This window comes from Talaromyces rugulosus, chromosome V, assembly GCF_013368755.1.
Source record: "Talaromyces rugulosus chromosome V, complete sequence".
NCBI lineage: Eukaryota > Fungi > Ascomycota > Eurotiomycetes > Eurotiales > Trichocomaceae > Talaromyces > Talaromyces rugulosus.
Window position 1 is genome coordinate 3,248,436 of NC_049565.1, and position 27,475 is coordinate 3,275,910.

Consider the following 27,475-nt stretch of genomic DNA (forward strand, 5'->3'; position numbering starts at 1 on the left):
TAGTAAAAATTAAGATTATCTTTTTCTAAAAGACGTTAATAACAGTTTTAGAAGTATAGTTATTCCTTAGTTTTTATAATTTTTATTAAAAGTTTATAAAGGCCTACAGCTAAACTATAAAGCTATTATATTATCTTACTTAAACTAATATTCTATTTATATAGAATAAAAAGTGCGAAGAAATATTTAAAAATCTAAAAAAGAAATTATTAGAAGTCTCAGTACTAGCTTATTATAATCTTAATCACTAAACCCGCGTAGAAATAGACATGTTAGATAGAGTAGTGACCACAGTTCTATCTTAACTATATAAGGATAAAGAATAGTATCTAGTTATATACTACTCTATATTAATAACCCTAGCTAAGTATAATTACAACTGTGACGGTCCTGACCCAGGCCTCGGGAACCAGCAGTGGCGGCCTGAGGCACCACCAGGGAAAGGGAACCGAGAGCGGTACTGAGATGGGAATAACCTCATGCGGAACCATAAAGGGAATAGACTGACGCACACAAAGGAATATTTCTCATGTAACTAGCGGGGGAGGTTCTTTCTCTTCCTCTTTCCCTTCTCATGTTTGGTTTTCTCGTTGCTGAGTACTCTTAGAGGATAGGAATCGACTCGTCGTCACATAAAACCAAACATCACTTCCTTTATCTTTTACTCAAGACTGCAAAGCTTGTACAGCAGTGTCAGCAATCTGACTATCGCTCAAGCTACGTCTTGATCCTTTTATTGTATCACCGCTGAGCCTGGAAGACCAAGATGGTACGACCAGTAAGCATGGGTGAGGATCGCCAAGGGCCAGTGCAAGAGGCACAGGCAGACCCGATGGGGGCAAACGAGTCGAGCGAAGCACCGGGACGTCGTTTGACCTTTGGTCTGGAGGACCTTGAGCTGGATGAACATCTGTCGCCTACACAGATGAACGAACAAGAATTTTTGTCGCTTTGCCGCACTGATCCCCAGAGGTTGTTCGACCGGATGTACGAACAGCAGGACAAGAGTGCACAGCAAGCAGAGGATCTGAGGATCCAGAACGAGAAAGAACAGCAGAGCCTGATGGTCGAAGTCGCCAACCTCAAGCAGACCATCCGTGACCAGACAGCTGCTATGAGGGAGCTCATTGAGGAGCGCGACACCGCTCAGGATAGAGCCGACAGGACTGGGTGGGGTACTCCAGCTCCAGAAGGGAAGCACACCAAGAGTACCAAGTTGCCAGATGGGCAGGTGCTGGTGGATGGGAAGGACCCTAAGTTTGAGTCGTGGCTTATCGATGTCGAAGGGAAGCTCGAAGCCAACGCTGACCACTATCCTACTGCCCAGGCACGCATGGCCTATGTGAAGAGCATGTGCAAAGGAGAAGCAGCGAATCACCTGCTTGCTCGCATGAGAAAGGACTCGCCTGATCGATATCATGATGTGGACGACATCTTTGACCACCTTCGTACCCTGTACCAGGACGCCAATAGGGTCATCAACGCCAAGATGGAACTGCGACGCCTCATGATGAGAGACACCAAGTTCCAGCCTTTTCTCTCGCAATTCGTACTGCTTGCTCAGGATGCAGGCTTGGCCACTAGCGAGTGGAAAGAGGACCTGTTCTACAAGTTGTCCTTTGAGTTGCAGCGCGCAATGATCAAAGAGAGTAACGACCCACGCGTCTCGTACCAGGAATTCGTCAAGGAATGCAGCACCACTGCCAATCGTCTCGAGCAGATCAACACCAGCGAGAAGCGTGCACGCCCACGTAAGACCGATACATACCCTAGACCTGGCGAGAGCTACCCAAATCCAGCAACTCCGAAAGCGAAGAATGGATCAGAAGGCCTACCGTGGTTGGAACGAAAGAAGCTGATGGAGGAGAACAAGTGCTTTAACTGCAAGTTGCCAGGGCACAGAGCATTTGATTGCCCTCTGAAGAAGAAAGCACCAGAGCTGAAGAATCTTGAGGAAGTCAGCCCACCGGAGAGTCAGTCGGAAAACGACCATGCCTAGGGAAAGACTCCTCTCTAGGCATTGCGAGTGTTGATTTATCATCTTTGGACCTTTCCCAGTTATTGGGGAGAGAGCAGGATAGTCTAGTCTCACCTATTCGATTAGCTAAGAATGGACTTTCTATTGCCACCAAAGCGTTAATGGACACTGGAGCAAATGGTTACGCTTTCCTTGATATTTTTCTTGCCGAGAAGCTCGCACGCCATTTCCAAACTCACGTAATCCCCTTGGAACAACCCTGTGCAGTGAAAGGGTATGACGGCAAGACAGCCGCACCGATTACACACCTAATACGCCTGACTTTGAAGATACAAGGACGAGTACAGCAGCATCTTCCTTTCCTGATAGTAGAGCTAGGGAAACATGATGTCATCCTTGGACGAATGTGGATGGCAGAGCACGGTGTCTTGATAGACTGTCGCCATCATCGGTTACTCTGGCCAGAAGAGGTTTCCCTGAAGGATGAGCTGTTGTCCAAGCAAGACCTCTTTATCCCCAAAGCAATCCTCTCCCGACCGAAGAAAGTTTCCACAGAGCATCAGAAGGATGCCGATCGACGAGATGGTCTCTTTAATGAAGAAATCAGACAGGAGGCTACTGGTGAAGCACTATGTGAGACTACACCTGTGGATACTATCCCCAGATCACGTTGGACCAGCCACCGAAAGGAACAGCTCGTGGCGTTGGCAAAGATGAACCAACAGTTGAGCAGCGCGCGTAATGACCTCTCCGAGGAAAAGGCAAATCCAGTACACCGCCAGAAACAAGCCAAGCCTGCGAAACCGAAGCCTGAGGTGCAGATAGCACTTATTGGGGCCACAGGATTCGTGAGGTGCTTGAAGGATAAGAATACAACCACCTTCATGACGAGCTTCCATGAAATCGAAAAGGTCATACAGGATAAACAGGAAGACCACCTAGGAATTGAGGAGCTTGCTGAGATTAGGCAGAAACTACCCGAGAGGTATCAGGAATACGCGGATGTATTCTCTAAACGGGAATCAGACAAGCTTCCAGATCATAAAGGCTACGATCATCGGATTGAGCTAACCAGCGAGCAAGAGCTAGGTTACAGCCCCTTATACCGAATGAACCTGAAAGAGCTTGAGGCTGCGCGAGAATATATCCTGGACAATCTGAATAAAGGTTTTATTGTGCCTAGCAACGCACCCTTCGCATCGCCAATTCTCATGGCATCCAAGCCAGATGGAGGACTTCGATTCTGCGTGGATTACCGGAAGCTGAACGCTCTGACCAAGAAAGACCGATATCCACTGCCGCTAATTGAAGAAGTCTTTGAGCGGCTGAGCAAGGCAAAGATATTCACCAAATTGGACATACGGCAAGGTTTCCATCGCATCAGAATGAGCTCGGAGTCAGAGGACTTGACAACCTTCCGATGTCGATATGGAACATACAAGTACAAGGTGATGCCTTTTGGGTTGACAAATGGACCAGCAACTTTTCAGCGACTGGTGAATGACATCTTTATGGACTGTCTTGACAAGTTTCTAGTAGCGTTCGTCGACGACCTACTGATTTACAGTGAGAATGAGCTTGAGCATCAGGCACATGTGAAATTCGTGCTGGAAAGACTGAGAGCAGCTGGGCTGCAGGCTGCAATCCATAAATGCGAATTCCATGTCAAAACCACACGGTATCTAGGATTCATCGTCACGCCAGAAGGAATCAAGGTTGACCCGACTAAGATCGATACTATCCTGAAATGGATGGCCCCAGGAACTGTGCGAGGAGTGCAATCGTTTCTAGGGTTCTGCAACTTCTACCGGAAGTTTATACGGGAATATAGTCGGATAGCCAAACCCCTGAACCGCCTAACTCGGGTAGATGTCCCCTTTGTCTGGGACAGCGACTGCGAACTGGCATTTGAGAAGCTAAAGAAGTTGTTAACCGAGGCTCCAGTGTTATGCCACTACCAACCAGAGCGATCGACACGGGTAGAAACAGATGCCTCTGATGGGGTGGTCGCAGCGGTCTTGTCGCAGTGTTGCGAGGATAACAAGTGGCATCCGGTAGCGTTCTACTCGGCAACAATGATGCCAGCTGAGAGGAACTACGACATTCATGATAAGGAGATGCTCGCGATCATCAAGGCCCTGAAAGAATGGAGACCCGAGTTGATAGGGCTCCAAGGGGAGGAGCGGTTTGAGATCCTATCCGACCACCGAGCTCTTGAATACTTCATGTCCACAAAGTCATTAAACGCCCGACAGGCGAGATGGTGCGAATTCTTGCATGAGTTTCACTTCACTCTAAAGTATCGACCGGGCAAGGCCAACGTACTCGCGGACACCTTGACCCGACGACATGGTAATGAGGCAGGTAATCTGGACCATCGGAAGAGGATTCTACTCCCAGAAGAAGTCTTAGATAGCAGAATCATTGAGGAGCTGAACTGCGGAAAGTATCCACAGGCCGATAACCTGGGAGCAGAAGTCCACGTGGTCATGGCTGGGACCGATCTGGTGCCTCGCGCCATAATGGCTAATAAGCAATATGCTGCCACAGCTGAAGCAAAGGAACGAGTAGAGCACTCGGGAGAGGACTGGCAAATTATCAACGAGACGGTACTATTCAAAGGCCGCTTATACGTTCCTGAGGAAGGAGACCTGCGCACACGTTTGTTGGATGAGATCCATCGCCAACCATCTACTGCCCATCCTGGAAGGACAAAGACTCGGAGCTTGGTTAAAGAACGCTATTATTGGGAGTCATGGAGTAAGGATGTGAACCGTTACCTGGACAACTGCATGGTGTGCAAGCGGACGAATACTTGGAGGGACCTGCCTCCCGGACTGCTGAACCCGTTGCCTATCCCAGATCGACCTTGGCAACATATCTCAATGGATTTCATGACTTACCCGCAGGACCGCAAAGGATACAACACAGTATTCGTGATTGTGGACCGACTTAGCAAAGCACCAGTGTCAATACCTTGTCAGAAAGAGACCACGGCCAAGGGAATGGCCCGGTTGTGGTTGGAGAATGTGTTCCGCTGGACAGGACCCCCTGACTCTATTGTATCAGACAGGGGTGGTCAATTCGTGTCAGAATTCTGGTCGGAGGTGTGCCGCTGCCTTGGAATCAAGCTGAAGCTGTCAACTGCCCACCACCCTCAGACCGACGGACAGACAGAGATCGCCAACCAGTACTTATCACAGAAGCTGAGAGCATTTGTGAACCACGCGCAGGACGACTGGTCAGACTGGTTGCCGATGATGGATTACGCAGCAGCAACCCTACCTCAAGAGTCGATTGGACTGTCGCCATTCATGGTCGAGAGGGGATACCAGCCACGCACCTCATTCGATTGGAAGTCACCTGAACCACCAAGGAAACTAACCCTGAACGAAGAGGATGCCAAGTCATGGCTAGGTCGAATGCATAGCGCCTGGGAAGTGGCGAGGACGAACCTCCAGAAGAGTCAGGAGCGACAGCAGTTGACGGCCAACAGGAAGCGCCGACCACTCAACTTCGATGTAGGTGATCATGTCATGGTTACCACGAAGCACTGGGAAACGGGGCGGCCTAGTAGGAAGCTGGACATCCAGGCAAATGGTCCATACCGAATCAAGAAGCGAATTGGCAACTCTTTCGAACTGGAATTGCCGGACGGGATCAACGTGCATCCTGTATTCTCACCGGAGAAACTGAGGCGAGCGGCAACCACAGAACCATTACCAGGACAGCTGGAAGAGCCGGCAGAGCCTATCGAGGTGAATGGACAGGATGAGTGGGTGGTTGAAAAAGTATTGGACGCCCGGGTACGCTGGAAAAAGCTTTATTACCGGATAAAATGGTTAGGTCATGACATCGATATGGAGTGGTACCCAGCCGGAAATTTCAAGAACGCTCCTGTCATGTTGAAGGAGTACCATGACTGCTACCCAGAGAAGCCAGGACCACCGAAACACCTCCAGGAATGGTTGAAGGCAGCGGAGGAGGACAGATTCGTGCCAGACGGGGGAGATGACAGCATGCTTGAGGGCAAGCATGGCCTAGAAGGGGGGGTAGTGTGACGGTCCTGACCCAGGCCTCGGGAACCAGCAGTGGCGGCCTGAGGCACCACCAGGGAAAGGGAACCGAGAGCGGTACTGAGATGGGAATAACCTCATGCGGAACCATAAAGGGAATAGACTGACGCACACAAAGGAATATTTCTCATGTAACTAGCGGGGGAGGTTCTTTCTCTTCCTCTTTCCCTTCTCATGTTTGGTTTTCTCGTTGCAGAGTACTCTTAGAGGATAGGAATCGACTCGTCGTCACACTGGTTTCAGAATATTAGAGAATAGACAAAGGAACAACGAGACAAAGCAATCGAACGAGCTACCAACAACCTAGGTGTTTCGACTCTTAATGCGAGATTCAGTACAGTTTGTGAAATACAGTATCGAGTAATGATTCCGCGGCATCTATTACTGAGAAATCATACTTCTCATTTAATGCAACCGACACTCCCGAAGAGTCATTACGATCAGACTCTCCCAAACGATGCCAGAGGATGCATGACGACTGATAGACTAATCATACCGCAGCAATAGAGGATGGATACAGAGACATTCGAAACTTCCTTCATATCGAACACACTCTTTGATTATTTTACCCCCGCTGCCCAGGCGGCCCAGTATTTTTTAGTGTTCCGCCACATGTGTTATGTTTTGTTTATGACATGTTTTAAACCACTAAACTTTTATGGGTTAGTTTATTTATTAAATATGGTGTGTCCTGTCATTAACAAGGCGAAACAAGTATTGCACGATTATGGTAATATTGCAGAGAATGTTCAACTAACCATTTACAGTATAGATTGCAAATTTTTCTTCAAAAGTGGGGCAAAATTAAAGAAGAGAGTGTGTCAAGGTGAAGCAGGTTTCGGGTTTTGCACCTTATTTCGAAGAATTTCGAAACCTCCTTCACCTGTAACAAACACACTCTCTTAAATTTTGCCCCGCTGCCAAGATCCACTAACCACATTTTGTCTAGATACGGAAATTTCATGATTGAATATGTTTCGAAATGGTCGCCTAATTACAATACCTGACAGCCATTTCAAGGCTATTAGATGTTGGTGGTAATCAATCGCGACGACTTGCGATCAGCCTCATGCCCCGCTTTAACCATTTCCAAACGTAAACTGCTAAGTTACCAGCAGCCTTTTGTTGCGCGAAAAGAAAATATTTAGCAATACGTTTAGTTCTATTGGGCAAGTGTGGATGAGCGAGACAGAACTAGTGGGTTTTGTTTGCTTGCGTCTTGTAAGAGACTTGGCCGTCTAAAAAGGGGACTTGCATGTCCTGGTCTCCGACTGGTCGAAACCATGCTAACGTTAAGTCAATTTCGCTGGTTTATCGCGTGTTGCCCTTGATTCGGGTCGATCTAATCTCTGAAAAGGTGCCCATCCCACCCCAATACATACCCGGTTTAGAGGTAGAAAATAAGTGTATCAAGTAAAGCATTATGTATTTCTTTTGGACCCAAAAGTAACTCCATTAATAGGGCCATAATTTACACCAATCTGTAATCCAGAGTTTTTCCTTCCGAATGTGGCATGTGTATGATGATCGCTCCCCATGAGAACATCTTTTGCTTTGGTCTCACTCTCCATTCTTTGGGGCGAAATTCGAGACAAGAGATCTTTTGCATACGCTGCTGCGACCATTGACGCATATCCTTGCCACTCTTTGTTCTGATGGGTATCGGCGTAGTTGCATATGCCGCGAATCACAAGGCAGGGGAAATTCTGCATTAGCCCCACTGCTTGCATTTCGAAGCACAAAACACCCCTTTCCGCAGCAAGTTTATCACGAAGTAAGGCATCTTTCATGAGAAGGTTGCTTGATAGGACCAGACCGTAATGAAGGACTGGATTGTCATCTTGATGGGTGCGAAGATCTCGTAACACCAGTTCAGATGAATCATCCTGGGAAAGCAAAGTACAAGTTGGCCCAATGTCGGCAGGATATATGTCACTACGGTATAGCTTGTCACTGATTGGATCTGGTCGCTTGAATTTCTTCCACAATCTTGGTTTCCTTTCAAGAGCCTTGTTGATTGCTTCTTCAAGTTGATGGCCTTTGGTCTCATACTCCGCCTGAAGCCCATTAACTGCCGTGCGGAGAATCAAGGGTGGGCGATCCAAGATCGTAGGATAGCTTTGACTTTGTATTGTTTTACAGAGGTCGTACTGAAGTACGCTACCTTGGCCATTGTATGGAATACCAACAACAACATCTCCAAGGCGGATATCATTGTTTTGACTTGGTGCCCCGCCGCCGACGCCGACAGATAGCCCGATCCGGATGTTCGGAAAGCTGCGCATCAAATATTTTGCCACCTCTGCAGCTGAAGAGGCACCATGTTCTCCAATAGGTATTACAGCAAGAGCCACGTTATGCTTTCCAATTTTTCCTAGAGTGTAGTCATTTTTGTCGTCAGGGTGTAGATATTCCGGGGGTTGATGCTGTTCGTCGAGGAGCGCTTGTGCGGCGACGTAATCAGTGGTGATGCCGCATATCCAGCCAACACTATACTCCTCCGGTCTGGACATCATCATATCACGGCAGAAAGCTCAGTCACTTCATGACCTTCATCGGAAGATACTTGACGACGGTTAATATCAGCGCAGTAACAAACGGTGTGCTTTATGAGGTGAGATATAAGGATGATTGATGCCGGTGCAGCGACATCCTTATAGCAGGTAGATGCTGGAAGCTGAGGAAGAGATGGGATTCCCGTTTCACTGTTAAGTTGCACGTGATTAGTGCCGTGGGTCATTATTTTAGGTTAGCGTCGGTCTCGATAAGGGATATGTAAGAACAATACACTAGTAATAGTAAAATACGAAAACTTCTATATTCGATCTAGTGTGTTTCTTAGTGTGTCCACAGTGGGGCAAAAATAGAAGAGAACATCTGTAAAAGATGAAGGAAGTTTCGAATGTCTCTGTATACCGTTTTATCCTTATAGAACATCATCATACAGGGCACAGCGACCCAGAAGGATATAAAATCATGACGGAAAATAAAAATCTAAATGTACTTAGACATGAATCTTCAACGGGGCTGTGGAGGTTCAAAATCAAGAAGTTTCAAGATGCGTAGACAGCCACATAGGCGATCTCCATCATGCTACCGTAACCTTCAAGAGTTTCGACGTTAGGATAACCAGGCTAAAAAAACAAAATTGTTATCAGCATCGACCATATATCTGAAAAAAAAAATATGCATAAAGTGCCTTGGACGTACCCAACCGCCGCCAATAGCCACATTAAGAATAAAGTATAGCGGGTTATGACATAGCGTTGCCCAGGTATTCAAGTCATGAATTTGAGAACCAGTGATCTGGTGAAACTGTTGGTTGTCCATATACCATGTAATAGTTTCAAGTTCCCAGGTAGAAGGGGTGCGGTCCCAGGTTATGCGCCATGTATGCCATGACTGATCAGAGATGGTGATGCTCCCTCCAAGTTCGTTGGGGTCATTGCAGATGCCACCGGTGGTACTACCGCAATGTGCAGTGCCATAGCCGGTTAAGTCACCATTGATGGTCTCGAGAATGTCGAGTTCTCCACACTCGGGCCACGAAGTCCCCGATCGGAACGACCGGCCGAGCATCCAGAAAGCTGGCCAAATACCCTGTTTACCCGAGACAGAATTGCTTCCAAACCGGATACTGGCCTCGGCAAAAGTAATCGCTCCCATACTGGGCGAAATGATGTTCTTACTCTCGACCCGGCCTGAAGTCCACCCACCGGGCACGGAACTGTCTGTCCATGGAATTAGTTGCAGAGTGTTGCCGCCACTCAGCTGAACATTTGTGTTCAAACTGGTGTATGTCTCTAATTCGCCATTCACTCCCAGGTTCCCTGTCATAATATTCCAAGTATTGGGGTTGGGTAACGTCCCCGCCGAACCGGCAAAGCTATCGCTCCACAGCAATGTGTACCCTGAATATGAAGGGGGGTAGATTAACGTCATGAAGGTCAAGGCGGGAAGAATAGTAGCATATCAGTTACAAATAGGTAGAAAGGTGCACGCGGAAGCTCATAGCATTAATGAGGCTGGTCTCAAGGAATGATTTGCCTACCCTTGGGGAGCAGGTGGGCATGTCTAGACATAGATATATACGCGCTTACCTTCTGCTTGACCTTCAGGTATTTGAACAAAATAAAACAAATAAAACAAAATATATTTCTGCAAACAGCAACTCTAAGATGTTCAAGAGTCTAGATGTTGTTGTTGGAATCGGAAACAAATATCTTGAACACCGTGGCTCTAGGAAAAAACTAAGAATGTAACCAAGGTCTTTTTTTATGAAGATAAAAATATATGTGAATATATAATTAGTGTAGTATCTACTGCTGTAATGATTATGTAATTTACCTCTCTTAAAATATATGTTTATGTGTGTATATGAACATGTGTGGACATATATTAATACGTAGCCACCTTGTTGAAGTAATATGTAGGGTGTTATTCTAGCTATATCTGTCTATTTTAGTGACCAATTACATACAGTATCAATAAATTTCGAGTCCCATCGCAGCCTGTGGAAGCCTATGCGTCCAGGTGGTGTGCATGTTGATGATTGTAATAGACAATTTTGGTCTTCACTGTCACGGACCTGGATCCGTCTCGTTCGTGATCGGCTCGTAGACGTTGGTGTAGAGTACTCTAAGTAGCTCACGACACAAGTTGGAAGAGGTCCTCTCGCGGTACGTATATCTTGAGATGGATTGCCTTGCTGACCTCAAAGTAATGATCAAATAGTACAAGTAAACACGATAGTAAACAATTAGGATTTGGTAAAGACTAAGCAGAGTGACTTAGGTTAAAGAACTATGAAGACTAAATACATAGTGTTAAGCTTCCTTATATATCCAGTCCCTGGCGTCCTGTATATCGTATACCATCTATTACCTATGGTAGACAGTAGATGGTATATCTTTCATTATCCAGTAATCTTCCCTAGTTCTTCCTACTATTATCTGGTCCGAGATAGTGGTATATTATTCATATCAACACGTGACTTCCCGTGTGTCCCATACCGAGTGTTTCCTCTTCGTCCTTAATGGTTGGTTCTGGTATTGCGATTACCAAAATAGTCCTTTCCCTTTTGGTTATAGTGTTTCTTAGCGTCATGCAGGTAGTTTCATAACATTCACTTCTTTACACACTCTTTGTTTAGTTCTGCCCCACTTGTGCAGCCTTAGACTATTTATAGTTAGGTTCATGTTTATCACTACTAAAAACAGCTACTTGTTTATTAACTATTATTTAGACCACTAGTTATAAGGTAGAAATATGAACAAATTGTGTGTAAAATGTGAAGGTGGTTTTCAAACATTCTATATCTATATTCAAGGTGTATATCAATAACTAGTTCTATTTGTCAAATAATATCTTTAATACAGCTTTATTTTCATTTGAAAATTATAATCTTAGTATTTATTTGTTCTGCTATTGCGTAAGTCATGAAATGTATATTCCCTGTAAATTGCTCGTACTAGTAGGTAATCCAACGCCACTGACGCCACTAACAATAATCGATGGGGTTTGCGTAAGTTAGTTATGAACATATGTAACTACGTAGCAGGTCAGTGCTGAGATGGCTAGGTACTAGATAAACTGCAATGGATATAAACTAGCTGACAGTAAGCTCAAGGTGTTGAATCACTGCCTGGCTTAACTATTATCTCAAGGGAGTTTCGAATCCAATAAGGAGAAATTTCGCACCATGGAAATGAAATACGTCTGTGGCTCTTATCACCTTAGATGCCTTTGGTAGCAGCATTTTCATAAAAAAGAAGACACTAAATCGATGATATAGATGCCACATAAAAGGAGACATGATGACGACAATACGAGTGTCTCTAGTAGCAGCACAGAAGGATATACATATATATCTCTACCGGTAAGTCAAATTATCTTAGAAAAGTCTTTTTTACTTACTAAAGCTACAAGGAAAAGAAAGTTGAAAAAAAGGCTGCCAACCCCTCAGACCGGGAGAGCCAAGCCTCTGATCAAATAATATATACAAAGACAAAATCCGCGCAACAACAATCGCAGGGCTTCCGATCTATCACCAAATACGAGCAATTATTTCAGGCGTCCTTAGTGCGGTGCCAAGTCAGCTGTGAAAAGTTGATAGACGGTTTATATGAAGCTACTGACGCTTTCAAAAATGCCGGACACGCCTATGAAACAGTACTTAGAGTCCATGAAAAACTCGCAGATCCCAAAAACGAAGTCGAAGACATCCACCAAGAGCTTGAAGACGCCAAAAAAGAGCTCGAAGACGCTAAGAAAGCAGCGCAAAGTACCCAAGAAAAAATTGAAGACGCCAAACGAGAAGCCGAATATGACAAAAGATTTGCTATGAACGTGAAGGAACTCCAAGTACATGTGGAAAATCTTGAAAATTGAAAATCGTCCTATGGCGCTATTTATGAAGGTCTTTCCATTCATAGGAGGTCGTTTGCTGATTTGCTGAAAGACATTTATCTGGTATCTCGTGTTACAGTACTTGAGTGGAAAGGCGAACTTGTAAAAATGGAATTCATGGCAAAAATATTCTTCGTGCTTGTAGATGCAAGTCGACAGTTCCATAGGTTGATCTTTAATTTGGGCTCTCTATTATGCTACGTACCTGCTGTGTCCACAATCTCTAATCATAATGCTCGAAGTAACATAGTAAGCTACTTGTTGCGGAATCCATCATTGTCTGCGTATCAACCCACTCAGCTCTTTCAGGAGGAACGATGAACTGCAAGTGTAAGGGGTTTATCTTGCCGGTCCAGCCTATAATATGATTTGTAGTCAACGATGCTTTCGCTAAAAGTGGTTGAATAACGGCATCGAGTGAATGGAAATGGGCTATAGCGTTTCGATACGCGTTTCTCATGTAATTGACCAAGAGCTCTAGTGAGCTATTAGAGAAACAGCGACTCTCCCTAATATAAAATAAGCACCCAGTTCAGTTTATTGGAAAGAGGGGTGGTGGAATACATATATTTCGCCACGTCTGGTCCACCGGCCAATATAGCAATGATCCCAATACCACTTCCAAGTTTCCACCATCGCTTGCCGTAGCTCTTGCTATCTGATATCTGTTTCTGGGCCAACTCCTTGCCATTCACTGACAAGTCACCAACCTCTTGTAATATGGTCTTATGGGTTATAGTTATTAAGTTCTGATGATGGCGGTCAATGAATTCCCCATTGGCTTCTCTCTTTTCGAGCTGTTCCACATGATTCTTGACGAAGATGAAAAAAAGTACTCGTGCTAGACGACGATATATCGACTTTCGTTGTCTATCATTATTAGTTTCTATTAAAAACCGAAGCATTGAGGTAGAGATTCTTGCTGAAGAAAGATTGTGACAAGATGGAAGCAAAGTTCCATGTTGTTGGAAGTCTTTCCACAGCCATCCCTTTAAGTCATTCAAAACAAAAGCCGTGTCACTAATTATCCGATCACCTATTTGGTAAATCTCACGCAACTCTTCATCGTAAATAGGTTGGTTGAACAAAGACCTAAGCAGGCCGAACCGGGCAGTCTCTGCCTCAGATGGTAATGCAAGCTGGCGTTCTTCATTTGAGCCAACATCGATTGTAAAGTCAGAAATCTCTGATCTTGTTGGTGATCGTACTGGGGATTTATGAGAGTATTTGGGGGAATGCGAATGTTGCCTGCTGTTACCAATTGCTGGACTTGTAGGATTGTACGTCGGAGAACGTGAGTTGAAACTGACAGACGTAGGACCAAAATTTGGCGATAATGGGCAATAATTTGGTGACGACGACGAAAAGTGTGATGAAATAGAAAAGAACTCTGTATCCACAGTAGTCACATTCCCTTCGAGCTCTATATTAGCTAGACGCCTGAAATACGATTCGCTGTCTGTGATGATGTTGAGAATCGATCGAAATAAGCACTTGCTAGCGGTGGACTGGTTTCCACCAAGTGTAGATGTGTAATCTCGCTTTACAGAAATTAACATCTCGCCTACTTTGATCATCATACTCTCCTCCAGGGATCTGACTAATTCATCAAGGGCTTTCCGGACTGTTTCAATACTTCTATGAAACATTGTTGACTTGGCTTGATTCACAAAGCAAGACATAACTTCTTTCATTTGGTCGAAACTTCCAGGGCCTACAGGAGAATGTTCATCTTAGCAACAAACGAGATATTCTCATTCAAAAGTAGAAATATTACCTGATAATACTGTGCAATTCGCGTACGCGGGTTTGATTTTCTCCGCTACCACAAGCTGGAACATCCAACTAATTTCTTTTGATCTCCTTGTGACCATTGTAAGATCTTCCAGACAGAGGCCCTTTAGAAGCTGTTGATAGACACGCAACTGCTGAGGCAGCAGATGGTTTCCTAATCGGTTAGTGGTTTGGCTATCGGTATGATGGATACTGTCGTGGAACGACTGCAGTAAGCGTGCCCCTTCTGATGCTGTACTAAGAAAGAGGGATTGAGCCCGTCGGGAAAAGGTACGCTCCCAACCAGAAGCGACGACCTTGAGAACTGGCTCAGTCAATTCCGCGTTCCAATCATGAGTGCCTTCTGCATTTGTATAGACTCCACCACGACGGCAGATAGCTTTATAAGTAGACCAGAAAAACCCCCCAGCAGCACGGTTATCGTAGTTTACACGCCCGCCCCATCGTTTTACAGTCTCATCTGCTTTGTTCGCCGCCGCTTCTACCGCGTCTTCTACAAAATGCATCATCACTGATCAGTAAAATTTTACCAATACATATCAGCCAATGGAAGTGGGTTTGAAATCAACCTACCGTAGACCGTAAATATGTTGCATTGGATCGTATTCCGGAATCGCTGGCACATGTCTAGAATAAGTTCCTCAAGATCCTACATTGATCATAATCATTAGCACGTATCAAATGACGGCAACCACGCATGCACTAGAAAAATGAGCGATGGAACCAAGAAGCCCGACGTACAACGTAGAGCACTTTGTAGTGAGTTTCGATTGTGCTGGCCCAAATTGTCTTTTCCTCGTCAGAGGTTTGATTCCCGTCAGCTGAGATCGTCAACCGAAGAGAGTTCAAAAGTTGGTCTAAATTATTCAAAAAGCATCGAGAATTTGCATCTCTAATAGCCTCCGTTAGCTTCTTGCAGTGGGCTTGAAGTTGAGGGACTTCTGTGTCCTCAAGGGCCTGAAACCCCGGTATAGTGGGCTCCATTTCCAAGCGGCCTTGGAGCTTCTGATACGCCCGAGAAGACACGCAAAACACAGGAAGAGATCGAGCTACTTCCTCATAATCGCGATCATCAGCATCAGGATTAAAACTGGACGAATCAGTCTCTTCTGCCAGTTCTTGGTTAAGCTCTTTGATTCCAGTTGCAAAGTCTCTCCGAATCGCACACCGTGCATACTCGTTTCGACCGGAGATCGCTAAACCGTTTAGTTCAGCTTGAATGTGGGCTATTACAATCTCAATATCTGAAATCTGCCTCAAGAGAGTTTCCGTTTCGATTTTAAGATCTTGCCTGTGGTGACGGTTTTCCTTCTTTCTTGCCCTAAGTTCTAAAAGCCTTCGATCGACCTCTCCTGCCGTGAGAGGTCTACTATACGTTGGCGATTGACCCTGATGTTCATCGACTTCGTACCCGGTATCGCCATCGGCACGGTAATCGTTGAGAATGTAGTCCCATGGTCTAGCGCGGTTTAGTAACGTTCTTGAGATGTTACCATTTCTGACTCGCTTCCGTTTCTTAGGTCGACTAGGAGCATAGGCTGCCTTGCCATCTGCAATTTCCTCCTTTAATGTCTCCCACATCTCAATTTGCTCATCGATTTCGTCTGCAACCGCGGCGCATTCAGACATAGCTTTCTGGAGTCTCTCCAGATATTGTCTGTTGCCATGTTTCTTCTCAGAATGCTCGTCCGCATTGTCCCGAAGAGCGCTCATTCGCTTCTCAAGGCCCAAACAATCCTGGCATTCCAGAAGGCTAATTTCGTCGGTCTTGCTGCAAATAAATGTAACGCTGTTCAAGCCACCGTCCATCTTGAGTTGGCGCTTGAAGGTCCCGCCCAGAAGGCACTTTGCCGCCTTGTCGTCAACAGCCCGAGTGATTGGTGCCACGATCCATAGGCTTGTGCATTGTTTTATGTAGCTTCTAGAAACTTCAGCCCGAGCCGGGTTGGAGTCATGTACACCAGGCAAGTCGACGATGACCATTCCTGTTGAGAGCGCGGTAGCCTTGACATAGACACGAACAACCTTAATCAAGGGCCAGACCTCCATATCTAGGGGTGGGTTTTCTGTCGCGTCTTTCTCCCCAGTAAATTTTTCTCTACTGTCAACGTAAGTCTGAAGATTCCTGTAAAAAGTTTTCGGGTTAGTCTCGACAACTGATTTTATCCTGCCGAGCACTTTCTTCACGTTGGGATGTTCAATTAGCTCCGAAACGGTACTGTTCTCTAGCTGGTTCTTTGTGTAGTTTGGATACACTGATTTGATCTTCGCGTATGCTATGCCAGCGTCGGTGTCTTGAGAAATATTTCCCTTGCCATCCAACAAATCATCAAAAAGAATTCGAAGTTCCTTTGCCCAATCGTTGGCCGTAATAAATTCAACTTCTGCTCGATATGGGGTCTCCTCGTAATTATAGGAGATTTCGGTGACAACCGCGGTGCAAGCTCGCATACAATTGGTTGGTACCAATCGCTCTTCGTCCAACACAGCATTGATAATTGAGGATTTTCCCGCTCCTGTATTGCCGACAACACCGATAATTATTTTCGGCCGTACGGCTTGTTTCTGGAGATATTCGAGGGGTTGCAGCCACTGAGACTTATCCACATCAGACAGCTGGCTTAATGGCTCCCTCAAACGGTCTAGCACGTTAATTCCGTGGGTGACGGCGGTTTCGAGACATTGAGAATCACAATCCGCGAACAATGTTTGTAAACTGAGCCCGTCTGATATCTTCGGCACAGAGAAGCTGGAGCCGATATCCCCAGTGATGGTACCAGAGAAAGAATTGACAGATGATATCGTATTTGGCGTCCATCTATGACAGACGCGGGGATTATCCATGTTTGTGCACTCTTCATACATTGTAAAAACACCTTTTTCCAAGCTTCAAATTCCATCTAGAGCCAGAAAGGAGAGAAGCATTTTATACTAAGACACTCCATTCGAAAGTTTTAGCTCGGAATCCCTAGGGAGAAATATTTTGATGATTAATAGACTTTATCTCCCAACGCTAGATTTTAGATCACAAGTAATTCAGTTGTTACTCTGAATGTGCAACCCACCGACTCTACTATGAATAATGTATATAGCCCCAGCGAGGTTGCAGCGTATGAACACACACACACACACACACACACACACACAAACATGTGTACAACGAGATTCAAGACTGCCTAATGGTTCAATTCCAGCCCAATGAGACACTCCTACCTTGAAATACTTAGACCACACTTTGATATCGGAAGCTTCTACAGTATCATAATTGGCACAGTTCAAGCAACAGCAAAGTTATTTTGTCGACAGTTTGTTGCTCTAAGAGCTTATTGAATAGTCAAGATAATAGGTCGTTATGGTGTCTCTTAGATGGGACCCATTCTGGTAGTTTTTCTTGAACAATGTTCATGTCTGGCGAGCATCCCCTTCTAATACCACGAGCTGGCTTTCGAGAAATGACACCATTACCATCTGGATCTCGTTAGTTTTTCTGCAAGAAGATCTAATTTAATATATTATATGAAGCAAACCTATAGAAGAGTTGAGGATGGTTAAAAGAACCTGAAGGGGATGCAGGTGTTCATTAAAGCCTTAAATGAGGGTGGATAATTAAACTATGTACGCGCTAGGAACCAATTCATAGCCAACATGCGTTACATGAACACTATAGATTTAGTTGAAATATATGGTACGTATAGGTTGGATACCTCCCTGACCTCTGTGCACGCTTTTCCTTTGAATACTTCTACTTCTAGAACTATGAGGAGCTATTTTGAACGCTCCAATCAGTTTTTGAGAATAGTGTGTTCATTCAAACAGTGCTTGCGATAAACACAGAATAGACTAGTTTTAGATAATAGATGTATCTTTGATAATATGTATTGCTTGTAGGGGAGCGACCGCCGCAGTTTTGGATTTTGAAAAGCTTCATAAAGCATTAACTACGACTATATCATTTCTAGGCAATGACTCCTTGTTGTATTCGCCTAGGTAAGTAACGCATATATATTAGAAATGACCGTGCTGCTAATTTCCTCATTTGTTCAAGATTCCTAGACTCTATGGATAGAGGCTAATATAAGTTTTGTTAACTCGTTGCTGTTACACATGATGTATAAAATGGATCCACAGTGTTTAAAATGATCGGCAATGTCTAAACTATTTACAGGTGTGTTTAAAATGAATATATGGTATTTAAAATTATTGGCAATGTTTATACGATATTTAGATACGTTGTCAGAGTAAACCAGCAGTGTCTATACTAGTTATTTGTGGGTATAGCTTCAACTGGATCTACAGTGTTGAAACAATCAGAAATATTTATACACTCTACATATATTTTGTTCAAAACGAGTCTACAGTGTTCAGGCAATGCATAATGACGCCACTAATTCCAATTATTCTTCAAACTGGTCTGGTGCTGTTCTGAATGCTTCCTCCTCAGGGACCATATTCACTTCTGTTTTAGCTAAGTTCAGCGTGCCCACTCCTAAATCTGCTAATAGCAAGGCCAGTTCATTATCTATCTAGGTTAGTATTAATAAGAATATCTATTAAAATATGATCTTTTAGACTAGTATTAATTTTATAGTTTTTTTTGATAGTTTTATTGCCTTTGATACTTGGTATAAGTGGTACAGACAAACTCGAAACCTCCTTCAGTGTTTTACACACATCTCTCTTTGTTTTTGCCCCACAGCCCAGGCCGTTGCCTAACGCTAGTTATGTGACGGCTGAGCCTGAGGCTATCCCCAAGGGTAGGAGCGGCCTCGTGGCCGGATGGGAGGCCTCAGGCAGGAAGGGCATCAACCCTAACCCGCGGTGCCAGATCTGGGGATAGCCTCACCCCGGGGCCATAAGGGGTCAAGCTGGTTACCTAAGCACACAAGATAAAACCTTCCCGCAGGTCCTGGTAGTTAGATTCCTTTCCCATGCTTGTTGTTTTAGAGAATCGCACCCCTAGATAGGAATCGAATATCTTTGGAAAAGGCACGTCACATTACAACAAGCATCGCTACACTTTATCTTTGTCTTTCTCACGACTAGCACAGCCAGCACTCAGCTGCAGTCAGCGCTCTGGTCGGGGGTAGACTTTTCTTTATCTCAACCTCTTTGTGTTCAGCACGGTCCGTACAGCCACGACAAACGCCTTGTCAGCGCTCTGACCCTGAACCTTCATTTACCTTCATTCGAAACCTGGAAATCTTGTGAGCCAGCACGATGGCAAGACCAAGTACCGCTGACGGACGTCAGCATGGCGAGAGCGCCAGCAACGACGATGTGGGAGAGCCCAGTCGCCGCTTGACCGTTAACCTCGAAGAACTGAAGCTTGGAGATGTTCCTGAGGGACCACTCAATAAGGATGAATTCCTTGAGCTTTGCAGAAGCGACCCTGGAGGCCTGTTTGAAGGTTTATTCCAACACCTCTCCATGCAGGAGAAACGACTAGAAGAGGCTCTCGCTGAGTCTAGCAACAACGACACAGAGGAAATCGACTCTATGAGAGAGGAGATTCAGAACCTCAAGAGCAACCTGGCCGACCATCGCCAGGCCATGTCCGAACTGATCACGGAGCGTGATGCCGCAATCGCCAATACCTCTCCAGCCGGGGGAGACCACAAGAAGAAGACCACCAAGCTGCCAGATGGCCAGCTGCTATCGGATGGAATCGATCCCAAGTACGAATCATGGGAGATCGACGTCGAGAACAAGTTGGAAGCCAACGCCGACCATTACCCAACAGCCCTGGCCCGTATGGCGTACGTGAAGGGGATGTGTAAGGGAGAAGCGGCCAACCACTTGCTCCCACGATTCCGGAAGGACTCAGCACAACGTTACCAGGATGTCGGTGACATCTTCGAGCATCTGAGAACAATCTACATGGACGAGAACCGCGTGATCAATGCGAAGATGGAACTCCGTCGCCTAGCAATGAGAGATTCGAAGTTTCAGATCTTTTTGTCGAAATTCACGCTTCTTGCCCAGGAAGCTGGCCTCGCCCTATCAGAATGGAAGGAGGAACTCTACCACAAACTCTCGTTCGACATGCAGCGCGCCATGATCAAGGAAAGCACCGACCCAATGGTGTCGTACCAGACCTTTGTACAAGGATGCCACACTACTGCCAACCGCCTCGAGCAGATCGCTGAAGGGGAACGACGCGCCCGCAGCCGTGGGATTGGGAGCAGCAAAGGCCACAGCCAGGGAGGCCACCAGTCGAATACCTCCGGAGGATCGAAGCCGAAGAATGAAGCCCCTCAACCGCAGCTCTCCTGGGAAGAAAAGAAGAAGCTAATGAGCGAGGACAAGTGCTTCAATTGCAAACTGAGCGGTCACCGTGCTGACAAGTGCCCCCTCAAGAAGAAGGCTCCGGATCTGAAGGCCTTGGAGGATGACGCAGGCAAGGAGTCGGAAAACGCCCACGCCTAGGAGAAGTCTCCTTCTTAGGCGCATCAAGTACGGACAACGAAGCTTTGGATCTCTCACAGCTGATGGGGAGAGAGAAGGACAGCATGACTGTATCTATTCAGCTAGCTAAGAATGGATATTCAATTTGCACCAAAGCTTTGGCCGATACTGGAGCCAACGGATTTGCCTTTTTAGATGTATTTTTAGCGGAGAAGCTTGCACGACACTTTCAGACATACACAGTACCCGTTTCTGAACCCTGTGGGGTGAGAGGGTATGATGGGAAGACAGTGGAACCGGTCACGCACCTCATGATCTTAACACTGGTTGTTGATGGCCGGATGCAGCGGCATCTACCCTTTCTCTTAGTGCGACTAGGCCGTCACGATGTCATTTTGGGTCGTATGTGGCTGGAGAAGTACAATGTGTTGGTGGATTGCAGAAACCGTCGCCTTTTATGGCCGGAGGATGTGTCTCTCAAAGATCAAATGGAGAGAGAGCAGTTCATCCGCATGCCAAAGACAATACTAAGGAGAAATGGACCAGTCAATCTCGAGCACCAAGCTGATATGGAGCGCCGAGATCGGTTGATGGAAGAACCTGTCCCACTCCTACAACCAGAACCCCAAAGGAAAGCGCCTGCAGTTACAGGAAGAACGCAAAGGACGCAATCAAGGATGGAACTGCAGAAAATGGAGAAAGCCTTACGATCAGAGAACGCCACAGGACCCTTTGGCAGTACCAAGGAAGCGTCACCAGTTGTCAGTCCGACGAGAAACCCACATCGCCAACGCTCAGAAAGAAGGACGTATGGAATGGACATAGCAATCATCGGAGCTGCCGGATTCCATCGTTGTGTGAAAAGCAAGACTACAGATGTCTTCATGACTAGTCTTTGCGAGATAGAGCAGGCGCTGGAAACTGAGAAGGAAAGAACGGCCAAGTCGACTGAAAGCGAGGAGATCAAGCAGCAGCTGCCGGATCAGTATCGCGAGTTCGCCGACGTCTTCTCGAAGATCCGCTCAGACGAGTTGCCAGTTCACCAGAAGTATGACCACAAGATCGAGTTGAATCAGGACCTAGAGTTGGGTTATAGTCCTTTATATCGAATGTCAGAGGAACAGCTCCAAGCAGCCCGAGACTATATTATTGATAACCTGGATAAAGGATTTATCGTCCCTAGCAATGCACCATTCGCGTCTCCAATCCTCATGGCCAAGAAAGCCGATGGCGGATTCCGCTTCTGTGTTGATTACCGCAAGCTGAACGCTTTGACCAGAAAGGACCGATATCCACTGCCACTCATCGAGGAAGTCTTTGAGCGCTTGAGTAAGGCAAAGATCTTCACTAAGCTGGACATTAGGCAGGGGTTCCACCGAATCCGAATGCACCCAGACTCCACAGATCTGACCACCTTCCGTTGTCGGTATGGCACTTTTAAGTATGAGGTAATGCCGTTTGGCCTCACCAATGGACCAGCGACGTTTCAACGACTGATCAACGATATCTTCATGGACTACCTTGACCAGTTCGTGATTGCGTTCATCGACGATCTATTGATATACAGCGAGAACGAGCTAGAGCATGAGATGCATGTGCGACAGGTGTTGGAGAGACTCCGAGAGGCAGGACTGCAAGCCAGTATCAAAAAATGCGAGTTCCATGTCACATCGACCAAGTATCTGGGCTTTATCATTACCTCAGAGGGGATAGAGGTCGACCCAGCAAAGATTGAGGTTATCCTTTCCTGGAAGACGCCAATGACAGTTTTGGGAGTACAGTCATTCCTTGGTTTCTGCAACTTCTATCGGAAGTTCATAAAGGCCTACAGCCGAACTGCAAGGCCATTGCATTACCTCACTCGAACTGACGTTCCATTTATATGGAGTAAGGAGTGCGAAGAAGCATTTGAAAGTCTGAAAAAGAAATTATCGGAAGCCCCGGTGCTAGCCCATTACGACCCCAATCGCCAAACCCGCGTGGAAACGGACGCGTCAGACGGAGTAGTGGCCGCAGTCCTATCTCAACTGTGTGAGGATGAGGAATGGCATCCGGTCGCGTACTACTCCGCATCGATGACCCCAGCCGAGCATAATTACGACATCCATGACAAGGAACTACTGGCAGTAATAAAGGCTCTGAGGGAATGGAAGTCCGAATTGGTCGGACTGAGAGGACAGGAGTCCTTTGATGTCCTATCGGATCACCGGGCTCTTGAGTACTTTATGACTACCAAAGCTCTGAACGCCCGACAAGCCCGATGGTGCGAGTTCTTGGAGGAATACCACTTTGTACTCAGATACCGACCAGGAAAAGCGAATGTATTGGCGGACACCCTCACCCGGAGAGAAGATGAAAAGGCGAAAAACCTCGACCACCGGAACCGAACGCTACTGCCGCGGCATAAAATCGACGATAAGATCGCACTTGAGATGGCATATGCAGAACTGGTCACCCTAACTGCAGAGGATGATATTGTCACCAAGGTGTTGGCGGCCAACGAGGAATATGTGGCCGAGAAAGGTGCCGAAGTCTTACTCTCAGGGAAAGGGGAGAGCCATAGGGTGATTGAAGGACGACTTTTCTTTAATGAACGACTCTATGTTCCCAAGAAGGACGATTTACGAGCACGACTGCTAGACGAAGTACATCGACAACCCGCAACAGCGCACCCAGGACGTACAAAGATGCTGAAGCTAGTCCGAGAACGGTTCTACTGGGAGGCATGGAGCAATGATGTGAACCGGTATGTGGACAATTGCAAGACATGCAAGAGGACGAACACGCGCAGGGACAGGGCCCCTGGACTCCTCCAACCGTTACCTATCCCAGTACGACCTTGGCAGCATTTGTCGATGGACTTCATGGAGCTGCCCCAGGACAAACGGGGATTCGATAACGTTTTTGTCACCGTCGACCGCTTGACCAAAAGACCGGTCTCCATACCGTGCCACAAGGGGGTGACAGCTAGAGACATGGCAAAGTTATGGATTCGGTATATCTTCCCGTGGACAGGCCTGCCAGACAGCATTGTATCAGACCGAGGAGGCCAGTTCATCTCTGAGTTCTGGGGAGAGGCGTGCCGAATCCTTCACATCAAGGTAAAGCTGTCGACAGCACGGCATGCCCAGACAGATGGACAAACAGAGATAGCGAATCAGTATCTTCAGCAGCGGCTGCGGCCATATGTTAACTTTGCAATGGACGACTGGTCGGAGTACCTACCAATCATCGACTTTGCAGCTGCGTCACTGCCACAGGAATCTACAGGGATGTCCCCATTTGAGATAGAAAAAGGTTATGCTCCTCGGATGTCGTTTGATTGGGCGCCACCAACGCCGCCTAGAAGCTACACACTGAACGAGAAGGAAGCCCGAGCATGGGTACAGCGTTTAGAGCGCATATGGGACCACGCCCGCAATAATATTGCGGAAGCACAAGGCAGACAGCAACGGCAAGCGAACAAGCGCAGACGGGAGATAGACTTCGGAGTTGGTGACCACGTCTACGTCAGTAACGAAGGATGGGATACAGGACGACCAGGCAGGAAGCTGGGCCATCAGTCCGAAGGGCCATACAAGATACTGCGTAAGATAGGACATGCCTTTGAATTGGATTTGCCGCAGGGCGTACGAGTGCACCGTATCTTTTCCCCGGACAAGCTCCGCCGCGCCGCTTCGACCGAGCCCCTCGCTGGTCAACTGGAGGAGGAATGTCCTGAGCTCCAGGTCAACGGAAATTCGGAATGGGAAGTCGACAGGATCCTGGACTCCCGGATGCGCTGGAAGAAGCTGTGCTATCGAGTAAGCTGGCTAGGCAGGGACCCAGATCCAGTATGGTATCCAGCAGGGTACTTTTCGAACGCTCCACTGGCGCTGAAATCGTTCCATGATGCCAACCCCGAGAAGCCAGGTCCGCCGCGCCGGTTGGATGCGTGGATGAAAGCCATGGAGGAGGATCGATTTGTTGAAGAGCATGCAGATGATGACAGACCGGCAACCAACGCTTGAGGGCAAGCGTTTCCGAAGGGGGGGGTGATGTGACGGCTGAGCCTGAGGCTATCCCCAAGGGTAGGAGCGGCCTCGTGGCCGGATGGGAGGCCTCAGGCAGGAAGGGCATCAACCCTAACCCGCGGTGCCAGATCTGGGGATAGCCTCACCCCGGGGCCATAAGGGGTCAAGCTGGTTACCTAAGCACACAAGATAAAACCTTCCCGCAGGTCCTGGTAGTTAGATTCCTTTCCCATGCTTGTTGTTTTAGAGAATCGCACCCCTAGATAGGAATCGAATATCTTTGGAAAAGGCACGTCACAGTTAAATAAACATTAGCTTAGTATCTTTCCCGTTACTGTAATACTAGCTATCAAGTTCTAATAAGATAGTAATAACTAAATTTAGCTAAATATTACATATAAAAGTCGTATTATAAAATACCACTCTAGTCATGTTTAACATAGCTTCAGGCAACAGCCTAGGCTGTGGGGCAAAAACAAAGAGAGATGTGTGTAAAACACTGAAGGAGGTTTCAAATTTCTCTGTAGCTATAAATGAAGATTAAAGTTCTCTATTTTCCTACACCAAACTATCGCCACATTAGTACATGTGCAGTAAAACACTTCAAAGTATATTAAACACTAGAGATATATTCTTTAAAGTTTTAAACACTGTGTAAACTGAATTTGGTTTAAAAAAATAAAGAGCAATAATAACAAATATAATTAGAAAGTACGCATGGGACTGTATCGCTAGTCCTCGTCACATACACGTCAACCAAGCTTGAAAAAAAGTCTTTACAAGCTTACATTGTTGGAAACCAGCACTTCTTCAGATGTATAAATGCTACACTTCCTGCTATATGGCGAAGCTTTCTTGATTAATTACTCAATCCAGTTTCCTAGGACATCTCTCAGAAGCCTATTCCTGGATTCGTTTCCAACACATATTTTTATTAGTTCTTGTGTATGCTGTCCTCACCAGACGCCAAAGTACAGTAAAAACACCTTACCTTTACAATGGTACGGTATATTCTCAGGCAAATTTGGGACTACATTCGGTCGTACCTTGATGGACACCATGCACTATGGAGTTCCATTTTCAAGGATGATAAATGGCTTCGAAAAATGATCCAGATGAAGGGAAACCCTTTTCTTTTCGGCCCGAAACTTGATAAAATCGGGTTGCTAAAACAACATCAGAAACCAATTTATATAACGATTCATTGTGGCGATAAAACAACCAATCCTGATTACGATTTTAGACTGTTCAGGGAATCATTACAGAAACATGAATATAACGAATCTACAAAGGAGATCACATTCTGTAAAGATATCATACTCAACGTTTCAGAAATCGAATGTCCGGAAGGTCCCCTACAACTGGATAGTGAATGGCTAGTACGACTCTTTTCTAAATATAATAGCCGGGCTATTTCGCAGTACTCCTTTTACGACAGGAACAAGATCTCTGCGCTCCTCCCATCTCATATAATTGCTGTAGGTGGGCCACCGTACGATGCAGAAATTCTTAAATATGGCTACGCTATCACCATTCCTTGCGGCAAAGAAACAAGACATGTTTTTTTTCAAAGTCTACAGGAACCGCCCGCTATAGAGTTTGATTCTGACAGGTCAGGCCGAGTTCTATGGATGACAGTCCGGCAATAAGTACTAGCTTCGTGCCGCTATTGAGCAAGCCAATAAAGCACTTCATGAAAGCTGAACTAGCAGAGAACTGTACAGGCAGATTCGAAACTTGGTTAACCTTGTTTACACACTCTCTGTTGAATTTTACCCCACTGTGGAGGTATTTCTGCCTTATATTGGTGTGATATTTGTTAATTTAGTATATGTTGATATGCTATATACTAACTCTATCTTTACTAGCACAAGGCAACAACATCTCCACGGTGGGGCAGAATTTAAGAGAGAGTGTGTAAACATGGTGAAGGTAGTTTGAATTTGCCTGTACTCTGAAGGTGCAAACTACTGTATTATTTGTGGTTATATGGTTCAGTAGAGGATTGTACAAGTAATTATAGTTTTTTTAAAATAAGTAAATGGCAATGCTTTGGTATATGTACTGATCTATATGTTGCTCGCTAACTACTTACCGTGAAGTTTATATCCCCTGTCGCATCCTTCGCCGGATATTCCCCTTCTTTCTGGGATGTTGTAATACTTAAATTTCCTTCCAGGGCGGTGGGGTATATAGTCTTCTCACTTGTTTTACGTAGCTGCTAATTGGTTTTGTTCTTATGAGTGCCACCGGGGAAAAGATAAGGTAGGTCATCTGATTTATTAATGATTTATAATGACTTTGTCCATATCAACAAGAATTAAACACTCATTGGTCACAAGAAACTGAACAGTTTACCTTTAAACATAAGATGCCAAAACCCATAAGATAATCAATACTGGAAAGTGAATAAATATTGGATGGGTTGATATATCAATATTGTAATAAATCTCCCTAAAATAGCAAATACTTCGGGCTCGCTGATACATCCCTTGCTGACCCCTAAGCTCGATAAATGCCACAGTCAGTTTTGAGACTAATTGAAAAAGAGAGTGTGTGAATGAGATGAAGGCAGTTTCGAATCTGACTGTAGTTTGTTGTCTAGCCAAGTCAAATAAATTCTTACTAAACAAAGATGTAAACACCTTTTGACTGTTATAGAATTGATTAAACTGCGTTACGATCGTATCCGCTATATCAATTTGTGTATTTTGTACCCGCATGTACATTTTAGTTACTCTAATACTTATGAACACCCCAGTACTATGAAATTGGGCCATGCATGTAGTTGAGGACAAGCT

At 45.7% G+C, this 27,475-nt stretch overlaps 6 protein-coding genes across 6 annotated transcripts; 3 read left to right on the top strand and 3 right to left on the bottom strand.

Moving 5' to 3' along the window:
* Nucleotides 1–766: 766 nt before the first annotated feature.
* TRUGW13939_09679 (uncharacterized protein) lies at nucleotides 767–2,720 on the top strand (the record flags this gene model as incomplete). The annotated part of the gene is made up of 3 exons (XM_035492799.1): nucleotides 767–1,751; nucleotides 2,483–2,611; nucleotides 2,674–2,720. 3 exons carry the CDS (start codon nucleotides 767–769, stop codon nucleotides 2,718–2,720), a joined length of 1,161 nt encoding a protein of 386 aa, XP_035348692.1.
* Nucleotides 2,721–7,475: 4,755 nt separating this feature from the next.
* TRUGW13939_09680 (uncharacterized protein) lies at nucleotides 7,476–8,567 on the bottom strand (the record flags this gene model as incomplete). Its single annotated transcript, XM_035492800.1, has 1 exon — nucleotides 7,476–8,567. One exon carries the CDS (start codon nucleotides 8,565–8,567, stop codon nucleotides 7,476–7,478), a length of 1,092 nt encoding a protein of 363 aa, XP_035348693.1.
* Nucleotides 8,568–9,107: 540 nt separating this feature from the next.
* TRUGW13939_09681 (uncharacterized protein) lies at nucleotides 9,108–9,996 on the bottom strand (the record flags this gene model as incomplete). The annotated part of the gene is made up of 2 exons (XM_035492801.1): nucleotides 9,108–9,188; nucleotides 9,265–9,996. The coding sequence occupies 2 exons, from the start codon at nucleotides 9,994–9,996 to the stop codon at nucleotides 9,108–9,110; spliced, it is 813 nt and encodes a 270-aa protein (XP_035348694.1).
* Nucleotides 9,997–11,870: 1,874 nt separating this feature from the next.
* TRUGW13939_09682 (uncharacterized protein) lies at nucleotides 11,871–12,444 on the top strand (the record flags this gene model as incomplete). The annotated part of the gene is made up of 2 exons (XM_035492802.1): nucleotides 11,871–11,932; nucleotides 11,976–12,444. The coding sequence occupies 2 exons, from the start codon at nucleotides 11,871–11,873 to the stop codon at nucleotides 12,442–12,444; spliced, it is 531 nt and encodes a 176-aa protein (XP_035348695.1).
* A 241-nt stretch (nucleotides 12,445–12,685) lies between these two features.
* On the bottom strand, nucleotides 12,686–17,100 carry TRUGW13939_09683 (uncharacterized protein; the record flags this gene model as incomplete). The annotated part of the gene is made up of 5 exons (XM_035492803.1): nucleotides 12,686–12,971; nucleotides 13,027–14,176; nucleotides 14,240–14,749; nucleotides 14,830–14,905; nucleotides 14,998–17,100. 5 exons carry the CDS (start codon nucleotides 17,098–17,100, stop codon nucleotides 12,686–12,688), a joined length of 4,125 nt encoding a protein of 1,374 aa, XP_035348696.1.
* Nucleotides 17,101–19,473: 2,373 nt separating this feature from the next.
* TRUGW13939_09684 (uncharacterized protein) lies at nucleotides 19,474–21,522 on the top strand (the record flags this gene model as incomplete). The annotated part of the gene is made up of 3 exons (XM_035492804.1): nucleotides 19,474–20,584; nucleotides 20,788–21,422; nucleotides 21,487–21,522. 3 exons carry the CDS (start codon nucleotides 19,474–19,476, stop codon nucleotides 21,520–21,522), a joined length of 1,782 nt encoding a protein of 593 aa, XP_035348697.1.
* Nucleotides 21,523–27,475: the final 5,953 nt, after the last annotated feature.